The sequence below is a fragment of the Olea europaea genome, chromosome 22, assembly GCF_002742605.1.
Source record: "Olea europaea var. sylvestris chromosome 22, O_europaea_v1, whole genome shotgun sequence".
Lineage (NCBI taxonomy): Eukaryota > Viridiplantae > Streptophyta > Magnoliopsida > Lamiales > Oleaceae > Olea > Olea europaea.
Window position 1 is genome coordinate 3972409 of NC_036258.1, and position 12053 is coordinate 3984461.

At 34.8% G+C, this 12053-nt stretch overlaps 2 protein-coding genes across 2 annotated transcripts in view; one reads left to right on the top strand and one right to left on the bottom strand.

The window, feature by feature from the left end:
* LOC111371424 (protein FAM136A-like) overlaps positions 1-843 on the top strand; it is a 4179-nt gene extending 3336 nt beyond the window's left edge. Inside the window, exon 3 of the mRNA XM_022993409.1 lies at positions 390-843. Within this exon, the coding sequence (XP_022849177.1) occupies positions 390-572 (183 nt within the window). The 3' untranslated portion in view covers positions 573-843. The remainder of the gene's footprint in view (positions 1-389) is intronic.
* Positions 844-1211: 368 nt separating this feature from the next.
* LOC111371423 (geranylgeranyl transferase type-2 subunit beta 1) lies at positions 1212-8024 on the bottom strand. Its single transcript, XM_022993408.1, has 9 exons — positions 7927-8024; positions 6269-6419; positions 5896-6012; positions 3986-4052; positions 3689-3837; positions 1977-2110; positions 1782-1880; positions 1596-1671; positions 1212-1516 (listed from the first exon to the last, which is right to left on the bottom strand). Exons 1-9 carry the CDS (start codon positions 7978-7980, stop codon positions 1422-1424), a joined length of 942 nt encoding a protein of 313 aa, XP_022849176.1. The 5' UTR covers positions 7981-8024; the 3' UTR covers positions 1212-1421.
* Between the last annotated feature and the right edge of the window lie 4029 nt (positions 8025-12053).

Consider the following 12053-nt stretch of genomic DNA (forward strand, 5'->3'; position numbering starts at 1 on the left):
CATAGGTCCAAGATAATGTAGCCGTGTATTACTACTAGAATTAATCTAGTTCTACAAGCTTTGTTTACAAACCAAGTGTTGGCTAGATATAAGCCATTGATTTCCGTTGATTTCAAAAACTGTTTTTAAAATGATTGACCTAGATGTTGTCAACACATTGTTTGTAAATCAAGTTTGTCAACCTAGTTTGTACAAATAACATATTCTTATTACCATACCAAGAAATCATTTTTTGCATGGTTGTCCAGAGTGACCTACATTGGTATAATATAGTGCTACTTCTATTTGATTCTTTTCATTGCATTTTCGAGTGTCTATGAATGGAGCAAGTTCGATGGTCTCTGATGGTCTTTTCATTCTTTTACTGAATGTTACTTGGATACGAGCAGGAAAGATTGAACAGGTCTCTGATGGTCTGCCAAGACAAATTTGAGTCAGCCAAAGTCCAGCAGAACCGAAGTGATGCCATGAAGGACTTGGAGTCGTGTGTTGACCACTCTGTTCAAGACAGCATCAAGACATTGCCGCATCTTGTTGGAAGAATGAAAGCATCTCTACTCATCAAAGATTGAAACCAAGGTTATTACCGTGTGTTGCAATAAATTGCCATGTCTTCTTGGTTTATCTTTATTAATCATTATGAAGTGGTCTATCTATCTGCAACCACTCTGAAGCTTTGATGAGATGAAGAGCCATACTAGTTCTCTGTTTCAAGTGATGATTTTTTGAGTAATTATCTAGTTTCATATGAACATCCAGCAGAGATTCTTGAAATATGTATTTCGATTAAAACCCAATGCATATTTGAGAGAGAATATGTCCTTGACTGGAGAAATTTTTTCAGTGAGTTCCAAGTCTAATCTTCAAAATAAATAAATAAAGCCCACAATCCCATGGGTTATCCTCCTGTATTTGAGTGGCAAAATTTTCAAGCTGAACAATAATCATTGACAGCCAACAAGCCTAAACCAACTTCTTCCGGGATTGGTGCCCGAGCACTTGATGAAAATGGACTGTAAATTCATTGGCGATAAGTTCACGCTAGTTGGATTGAATATGCTCAGCAATCATGATTCAAACAATTAGACCTATAAACACAATGTTCAAAACTCGGATAAAATACTGAGCTCTAAGCCTTTTAACGTGTTATGTACTAATAAAACTTGCCACCTCATGTGATTTTTACTTGAAAAAGGGACCTAACAAACATGAAAAGTAACACCTCGTGTGCTTTCTTAAGGATAATATTTTACAATTTTAAGTAACAAATCGATGAAATTCCTCAAAATTGTAGAAACAAAAACAAGGCTATAAAAGAATTCAAGCTCAAGATTTTATATTAGATTATTATTCATCTTACAGAATGAAACCACGAGAAAATCGTTTATTACTCCAAGCTTAAATTATGTAAACTGCCCCATTTAATTGCCAAGGAAAATTCTATTGATAACGTCAACAGGCAGTGCATATGCTGGATCTATAGCTTTCAATCCTGGATATTCAAGAAGTGAAAGACCTGCAATATCCATATTACGAGATTCACAGTGTAAACGCTTCCCCAACTCAAAAGCATCATGACAAAATTCAACACTTACCGGCAACTCCAAAGTAGGTGTGGAAGACATCAACAGCATCGTCCGGCCTATCTGAAATTCCACCATTTTCTTTATCCTACAAAAATAAAGGATGAGCAATTTAAACTTCTCACCTTTCAGTGATAAGCAATCCCAGAATTCAAAATTTCAAACCAGAACTAGTAATAAGTCGATTCTCGAAGTAACCTGACAATCCAAGATAAACTTAACAAGCTTTTCCTTGTCAATCCAGTGAACTCTATCAATCATGATCAAGCTAGAAAGGACCCACCACGAGTAACAGACCTGGAGTTAGATTGAAGTAGCATTAGAATAGAATTAACGAATATCTTAATTTTCTCTCTTAAAAATTAAGAATATTGAAGGAAAACAGTAACTTACATCAGGAAGCTTCTCAGGACGTCCATTTAGACCTCCAGATTTTACTTGGCGTTCACACAACCACCATCCAAGGAGGTCCTTGTCAACATGATGTAGAGAACCAGTAATAGCAAGAGCTCCCACACAGCAAAAAACTAAAATAACAATGGCATGCCATGACTTCCATTGCTTTGCATAATTACTCTATACTATACATAGTATAACTCTACATATTACTCTGCTACAAATTTTCTTGCCTTAACCTATGATTCTTGTGAAGAAACCAAGTTCATATAAAATGGAATGATATTTCGTTTTTATAGAATTTCATAGCACATTACTTCACAATCCATCCATTAAAATGCACGGATAAAAAAGTTGACTGTTGGGCTAAAATACAGAATCTAGTACCGAGATAAATAAAATAAGCATGCACACTATAGCAGTGGGATCAAATTAAATCACCGAAAGACAGGTTCTAGTATTAAAATATAAATATGAAATACTATTAACAGATGGTGAAGAAGCAGCAGGACAGAGAAACACGATGCTTAAAGAGAATCCATTCTGATATTAGCTCCTTTAATCAACATCAATAATTAGAGATATAATGGGCATGTGTTTTAAAGCCTGCCAACTAAAGCAAATGTTTTTTAATCTACTGATTTTTCAACCCTCACAGATGCCAAATAAGAAATATTATTTCTGCACATCAAAGACAAACAATATAATACACATTTTTCTTCAGTAGTGAAAACATCAGCCTTATGCTCCTTTTTTATTACCTTTCAGTCAAAAACCACAGAAGTTATTGTCAAAACATTCTTCTCTGGCTTACAATCTAAAAAAGGCACAGAAATTGACCACCCATTATAAGTCGATCACAATGCATGTCCCATTTTGAAAACTAAAAATGTATAATTAATTGCAAGTGGTCACTTCTCTTGTTTATGCCCCATTTTCTTGGAGGTTCATAACACCGGTAAACTCAACTTTTCACTTGTTTTGTGTTTACTTATCAATGGAGAATTATTTTGGAATCTTGAGGTTTTAGATTGAGAAGAACCAAAAGGCAAAGCACATGCAGTGAGGTACAAGGTTAATAATGGAGGAGCTACAGACAATCATGTTATCCAAAAAAGTGATTGCTTTAGGTATTTAGATTCAATTAGTAACAACTGAGAAGCTGAAGAGGGTGCTTATGATTCTAGAGATTGGATGAAATGAGCACATCCTACAAAAGCTCTATATGACAGGAGATCCAACAATGGAGGTTAATTCTACAAAACAGTTATTCAAGCTGCTATGCTTTATTGTGTGGTTATATTAAGATGAACAACATGAGAAATAATAATATATGCCAACAAGTGGAGGTGGCACACCTTTCGTTGAGGATAAATCAATGAAAGGACAAATTATATGGTCGGGACATGAGACACTCATTCATGATGAGATCGCTGTGGAACAATTTAGAAGAGAAAGAGGTAGATGAAAACTAATATGTTCGGTTGCCAAGGAAATAGTTACATTGAATCTTCCAGTATATGTAGCAAAAATCGAACAAAAGTCACAAAAACAATTCATGTAGCCGACCTCAAATTTATTGGAAATAAGGCTTAAGGTTTTGTTTTTCATTGTTGTTTTTCTATTTACTTGGTGCACAAATATTATAGCCGAGAAATGACTAAAAACAATTCTCATGGATATATTACACTGAATACTGTACAACATACTTTGCCCAGCATGAGATTCTGCTCCAGGTGTGCATCCAAATCCACCATCCAAATTCTGGCAACTAAGGATGTACTTGACAGCTTTTTCCACATTGATTTTGTCCAACTGATGTAATAACGCTAGAGAACATATTGCAATATAAGAAAACCTAAAGAAAGAGTTATTATTGTCACTGTTTATCCACAAAATTGACAATATCAACATGAAAATTAACAAACACCAGACTTGAATAATTTTACTAATAAGGAAGAAAAGATCCAGAAGTAATATGAGAAATATAGAATGGGAAGATATACCTCGTATCAACTTCACCCCACATATCACCTGAAAAGGATCCATCTTCATTTTGTAAGCCAGCAATGTCTGGTTTATTGGTCAAGTTAAACTTCATATTGAATCAAATATTCTTTCTAATATAAAAAGATAATAAATCAATGCTGCATTTGAAGTATTTAGAGCCAACACAATGCCCATAATGTGCCATCTAGTTTAGAAGCCAAGTTTAACGATAGACATACACAAATGCTAAAATTAAAAACTGCTACCTGACTTCTCTAATGGTCATTTAAATTAATTGAATTTTCACCCCATTTGAAGTACAAGGATCCCTTCTATACCCCTGCATAATTCACCATATTTGAGGTATTAATGTGGCATTTGGCTTAAGGGAATGACTTCAAAATCCCAATTTTAAGGTTTCTTCCATTCTCCATGCCAATCCCATGGGTTTGGCCATTACCAAGGAGTCAGAATGAACATTGTATTTGATATTCCAGAAGCAGTCTTTTCCAAGATGGAAAAAAAATAATAATAATAAAATAAAAATAAATCCAAAACATACCCCAACCTCAAATTTTTACAAAGAACTGAACATCGTAACAACTTACCACTATCCAAAACCTACCTCACATCATTATCAACCTTCAGTGCAATCACCCCTGTATGTTTTCCACTGGCTACCACCATCAACAACAACCTGTTCCAAAGGTCCGCAATCATCTTGAGCCACGCCGCTGCCTCCTGACATCCATCCACTGCCAATCTTTACCACTACCTGCACATCCCTTTCTAACCTATCAACATCACCATCAGTTCTGCCCTTTCTTCAGCTCATCCATCAACTACAGCACTCCTTTCCCCTCACTGGCCACCGCCAACCTCAACCACCACTGTACCTTTCTGGGTCGCCTCCTTCCTACTATCAGCTATCTCCTGCACCTCTTCTCCCATCCATCTATACTCGTTCCCAGTCTCCATCCCCCATCAGATCCTCCAGCGTTCACTTTCAGCCTCCCACCACCATCCTCAGAAATTTTCCACTGTCTACTGCCACTTTTACCCCATGTTCTCATCCTCTTCATTGAACGTTCAAAACAGCAAAAATTACTTTTTCCCAGCGATTGTAAGCCTACAGTTGGAGAATTTTCTCTGGTATAATTGAGGATATTTATAACTATCAATTAAAGGTTTAGCTTCATGGTTTAAATTCACTATAATTTCATCAATCTATTGTTAGTGACAAGTTCACAACTGTCTTCATTCCCCAGCCATTATATCGTTCATGTCAATTTCATAGCACTCCAGAACCAGATTCCCATTTAATCAGCGAAATCTGTTACTTCGCAGCAAACACTTCTATCAGTGATGGTAGAGCTACAAGAGAACCAAGTTAAACTCAGGTATATAAATGCTAGATTCATCTTAATTTCCACGATACTTGAGCTCTGACAAAATACAACTAGAAATGTCTCACAAACGTATCTCAAACGCCTATAGAAGTAAGTGGCAACAGAATGCATCAAGATTCAATTAAATGACTGCTTGGGAATTTAAAGAGCAATTCCCAAATGGCATAAATATGCATAATTTAACAACTCTGTAGCTCTACAAATAGCCTTCAAGAATCCAATGGCTGAATGTGGCTGTGTCAAAGTGTAAATGAGCCATTTTTTGTTTACTCAAGCATGCTTCGTGTACAAAATGAGCACATGGAAATAAGCTATATTACTATTTGAACAAAAGCCATTCAAGAAGAGCTGAGCATTAGCAGATCTAACACGTTCACAGGATTAATAAGGTTATATTCAGATAGCACGAAAATGCTCCTTGGAGAGAGTAGCGATGCAATCTTGAAGGCAACGAAACAAAATAAAGATTAAACCTCTAGAACAATCTAAGACCAAAAGCTTTTAAAGTTGAAGGATACAATTCGAGACCTTCTCGATGTCAAGAACCTCTATCTTGTCAAACAGTGCTAAAACCTGAATAGCACTGAGGGTATACAACAAATGTGGGTCATGTCCTATATTACCACCAAAGCCACCTGCACAAACAGACATGATACAGCACAGGCGAATTTATAATAACCATTACATACAAATGCAAATAGGTTGACTTGCAGGTATCATGTACAATACAGAAGCAGCTCATTCAGAATAAGAAGAGGGAGGAAAGATGAAGACTAATCAAAGCAATAAAAACATTAATCACATAGTATAACTGGGTTTGATTTATGACCTGTTAATAAATATAAAAGCTAAACCGGGTAACAGCATACAAATAAGTGCAGAAACGTGTACCAGATTTGTGTTGGCACTGCATGACCCATGAAACAACTTCGTCTTGATCAACCGCTTCAAGCTTTCCTAAAATATCAAGAGTTGTCAATCCCCAGTATGCCCCATTTAACCTTAGGTGCTCCATCACCACTGATACAAAATCATCCTTCCTCTACGGAAAATATGTTACAAATTTTGGTCAGATACGTCCTTGAATACATCAAAAACAATACTAATAGAACACGAGTGCAACAGTAATAACAATTATACTTATGAATATTACAAAAAATAAAGATACACCCAATAAAAATTGTAATTAATTTTTCAGATCAATGATAACAGCTTTAACTTTACACTTCTGCACCTTTTATTTTCTTTCTCACTAATATTATTTATTTTTTATTTTTAGGTCAAATACAAATGACGCTACCAAACTTTGACACCTTCTGCAATTTGTTTCCAACCTCTTCTTTCTTAGAATTTAGAACCTCAACCTTCCATTTTTGTGAATTTAGCCCCAACTAACAGTTTCCATTCAAAATATTCCATAAAGTTGGCATGTGCGGCTTATGTGAATAAAGTCACATAAAAATAAGCAGAAGAAGGAAAATTAAAAAGAATAAAAAGGGGAAAAAACACATTTTTAACCATTGCAGCGCCCAAACAAGCCCCTGAAATCCCAGACTCCATTGCAGCACCCCTACCCCAATCCTACCTCCTATTTTATTGTCACAAAAAAATCTTATTATATTTTCCAATAAATTAGAGAATCAAAGAGTTTTTGGATGTCAACAAGCTAAATTAAATCCTATTTGAATTTTAGAATCAAATATAAGACTGACCAAAAGTTAGTAATATATAAATAGCAATGCCTCCAAAATACACAGGCAAAGCTTAAAATTAGTAAATTAACTTTACCCTTTTTGGCAAACATGTTTAAAGTTTTTCGAGTTACTTCTTCGGGAGGGTTTTAATTTCAAAAACTCACTTTTACAATAGTAAGTCTTTACTTATTTTCCACAAACGCAATTTGCCTTTTTCCCTTTATACTTACCCGAACATGCTCGACCAAAGATATTAAGAAAGTACGGATACACCCCCCCCCCCCCCCCCCGCGCCGGGTTTCACCATTAAAATTTATCTGTGAGATATACATTTTACTGTGAAATCGAATGTGACCAACAACATTTTTTTTTCTTTTCTATTCTTTTTATCTAACTAAGCTGTAATTGCCAATTCAAAATTTGTATTACTAAAGGGCACAATTTCTCCTTAGTGTAATGACAATTTTTCTACTTAATATAATGATATTTTCTCTGGCAACTACTTTACTAAACTCAAGGTAGTTACTGGCTCATCATATAGCCGAACATGACAAAGTTCAAAAATGGCCAAGTTATTCCTCATCTTCTGTGCAAGTTGTTTAACAGGATCCTAAAAATGTAAGCATAACATGTAACAATTGAGTACATTTATTACTAATTTAGGTCTCATATTAATAATTCTACAAACAGAGCTCGATTTGTTATCATTTATCATTTACTGGTATCTTTATTTAGTAAATCAAATTTAGGTGAACATTTCTAAATTCCTAAAAATATCAAGTCTAATCTGTATGCAATAGATATGCAATGTAAAGAGGAAAAACAAAACGAAAAGATTTTATTATTGAAGCATACCTTCTCAACTGATAAAATGTACTCAACATGCTTTTCAGTCTTGAGCTCTCCCATTCTATCATTAATAGCCCAATATTAGCATTCTCACAATCATTAAAAGGTCAAAATTGTCAAAACAGATAATGCAGATCATCAAACTTCATGTAGAATAGCCATATAAATAAATAAGTTAATATTGGTCAATTCAAACAAAAATTAGCTAATTTTTACTTTTATAAAAGCATAACATGTGTCAATAACATAAACATTAAGTAACCATGACGTCAAAGATCTTTTTCCAATTAAATGCAATAAGACTGACAGTAAAATCTAATGAGTTACAAAACTGTTCATCGTGGAGTAAGTTAGTAACAACTACAAGCTGACATTGTGTTATAGCATTTCTCATTTCATATGGGGAAAAAAACTATGAGCTAACAAAGTTGCAAAAACAGTTTTAACCTTCACAAAACACATTTGTACATTTTGTCAAACATGTTGTGTGCAAAACATTATCACAAATTAAGTTTACATACTTCGCTTCAAACTATTGTTATATTTCAAAATTTTACCCAAAAAATCACTGATGCACAGTACCTCTACTCATTAATTTGGTTTCAAATATATACAACACGATGGTATCAAAAGGTTCAAATCCAGACAAAAAAAATTTTATGCTTCCACAAATTCCATGAAAACTGGCACATAAATTTCATGCTTTTCCTTCTGTCAATCAATTCAAATTTTAAGTTTTCTACCAAAATTTTTTGACCTTTCTACATATTTCAAATCACTACATCAACCCATATCCTCAATTTTCCATTCAATCAAAACACAACATATCCATTCTTTCTTAAAATGCATCTTGATTTTTTTATTATTATTTTTTTTTTATTTTTTTTTTTCAAAAAGGCATTTTTAAAGAAAAAAATATATCCCCACTAATTCTCGTTTGATTAAAACTAATACATGCAAACCACTAAATTCTTCCATACACAAAAATTTACCTATCAGTCAGCAACAACTTGAGTTCAAATTCGATTGCCTATCTCTACTCATTCGCCATCACGATCTTACATTTTGGGCATTGATACTAGGAGACAAGGAGACCAAATTGTAAACAGAGGCCCACGGCCCATGGACCATGTTCCAGGGACCTCATGGCCCACCAACCTCAAGTTTTGAGATGATAAGGGAAAAAAGATTGGTCGCTGAACTTTCATTAAAATCTCATTTTGGTCGTTTAATTTTTATTGGTCACAATCAGATCACTAAAGTTCAATTTAATTTCAATTTTAGTCACTTTGTTAGCCCTTGCTAAAACTGAATGTCTCAACTCTCAATCCTATGTTAGCCCTTGTTTTAGATAAATATGTCATATAATCATGTCGTGACTGCAAAATCTTGAAATTAGGGATAAACAGAGCTTTGAGTTCACTAGATGAATAATTGTCGTATTTAAAACAATTTATTTCCAAATTTTACATAAACGACATGATCAGGTGGTATATTTAACTTAAAATGTAAGACACGTCAGAGTGCTATCATTTTTTAACGGTCATGTTTTAATATGAAGTTTAGTAACACTTTAATCGAATGACTCAAATTGAAAGTAAAAAATGAAAATTGAATGATCTAATTATGATTTTAAAGTATATAACATAATTAAGAATTAACTGAATAAAAAAGTGAATTAACCCTAAATAGAAACAATCATTCTAATTTCGACTAACTAAATGAAAAGATGAATCAACCATCCAAATCAACTCCTAAAATTGAAATGTGATCCTCCACAATTGAGATGTAATGTTCCCCGGCCGTAGAGTACCATTGAGGCAATTACAAGAGACGTGCAATGTGTAACTTCACTGGTAATTATATATCTCCAATTGTAATTCGCAAAGCACAGAGGCATAATTATGATGCTGAAGCCGATTCATTTCCTACTTAATTTTCTTAATAGAAAATTTGAGTCCCATATTGATAGAAACTAATATGTATGCTTCCTTTGATTTCTTGTTTTCACTTTCAATCAGAACATAAAAAACTATGAAACAGAAACAGTATAGATATTAAGAAACTGTTCGGTGGGTCGAAGTCTAGAGAAGAATCAATTAACCGAAGAAGTAAATGGATTATTGTACCAGATGAATTGTTGAATAAGTACCCTGGTTTGATTATCCTGGGTTTTGTTTTGCTCTGCTAATTTTGAAGAGTTTCGCAATCATAATATGATGGGTTGTGTTTTCATCAAAAGCCTAACACTTGAAACTTACATGGATTTCAGCATGACCTGAACTCGTTACCTTTGTTCTGATGTCACATATAAACACATTGTTTCAGACTCCAACTTTCTCCTGCTTTGATGTCATGTTTAAGCATTTTATCTAAAAACTTAAACACAGGGACGGGTCAAGGAATGTAGGGGCTGAAAATTAAGAAAGTCAATAACTAAACGCTGGCAGTTTCTAGTACTAATCTCCGTCAATTCAACTTCAATTCCAAAAATAACTGAACCATATCCCAGCCTATCTATTTTCCTTGATATTCCATCTGGACTTCCCAATTACACCCTACCGTTGTTATAGACCTTACGTCCATGTCTCAACTTTCCATCAACGCCATCATCTTCGTCCTTTGACTCCGACACCCTAAGAGCAGCCTGGAATAATGAATTCCATACCCCAATCAGGGACATTGTGCAACAGAGACCATATAGGAGAATCTTATAATTCTCAACCTCACATCAATAGTAATGTCCAAACTTCTCCAGAAGTACAGAGTATGGATGTGACAGATAAAATAGCTGCTGCAACTAAGGCAATTTCCCATGATCCAACTTTTCAATCAGCATAAGCAGCAGCCGTTGCATCTTTCGTTGGAAACTCAGTCAGTAATGTTTAAGAAAAATCATGGCTCAGGAGGGAATTGGACGTAATTTTAATCTATATTTTCCTCAACAGTCCAAGAAGGATGGAATTGGGTGTGCAACAAACTGCCTCAAGCATAGATTTTCTGACAAATATATTGATATCATTTTCTCCATTAACATTTCGATATCTAAATCCACGCTCCAAACTGAATCCATTATAAATTTTCACTCCTTTTTCATTTAACACTCATTTTAGAGGCAAAAATTCTTAAATTTTATAAGAAAATAGCAACAACCTACAGTATAACTAAATCAATAGGTTCAATGCTCAATATCTAATTTATTCAAGGAAATCCTCATCTGACAAATATATTGATATCATTTTCTCCATTAACATTTCGATATCTAAATCCACGCTCCAAACTGAATCCATTATAAATTTTCACTCCTTTTTCATTTAACACTCATTTTAGAGGCAAAAATTCTTAAATTTTATAAGAAAATAGCAACAACCTACAGTATAACTAAATCAATAGGTTCAATGCTCAATATCTAATTTATTCAAGGAAATCCTCGTGTAACATACAAACAGATTTTTAGTCAATTTATACAAATTTTAACTTAACGATTAAAATTGAATCGAAAGGATGTACAGATCAAATTTACATACATTGTTACGCCTATGAATTATCACTCCATATTGGGCCACCTTATTGGACCCGAGCTAGGGCCATTAGTGTTGTGCGCCTAGCCGAAGTGCCTATCACTTTGCTCACCTCGTACTGGGCTCGAACTTAGGCCCATTAACCCGCCTTAGCCCATTTCACATCATTTCTCTATAATATGAATTCAATTCACAAGTTAAGGTTTCGAGGGGACGAAGCGAGGGTGCCTGTTGGAGCCATTTTTGGAGGTCAACAGATTTCCTTTTTATGAGCCTCGGAACCACTCCGACCCCCCGAAGCCTCTCCGAAGTGATACATCGATTCCTGCCACTGATATTCCGAAGTGTCCCGTCTCCGAGGTCGGGTTCAAGTGGCTTGAACCCCCGTTAGAAGATTCGCTGCCAATTTAAGATTTGCTCTGCATATAAGGTTTAAATTGATGTGACGTCCCCCATAAAGCTATTTGATGTGACTTATCAACTTTATGTCAATTCAACTAGGGGGAAACAAACTGTCCGCCCACTCTACAAGCGCGGCTGATTGACGTCTATGAGCAGACACTTCATACCGTCAGATGTATACACGTGTTCCACATCCCACGGTTCATACCA

Bases quoted from the DNA above. Each gene is read 5' to 3' on its own strand.
- LOC111371423 (XM_022993408.1), bottom strand. From the start codon at position 7,980: ATGGGAGAGCTCAAGACTGAAAAGCATGTTGAGTACATTTTATCAGTT. The intron at 2,111-3,688 runs GTATGTTGTACA...TTGTTATTTTAG, and splicing joins AGAATCTCATGCTGGGCAAA to TTTTTTGCTGTGTGGGAGCT. The intron at 1,881-1,976 runs GTAAGTTACTGT...ATCTAACTCCAG, and splicing joins GTCCTGAGAAGCTTCCTGAT to GTCTGTTACTCGTGGTGGGT.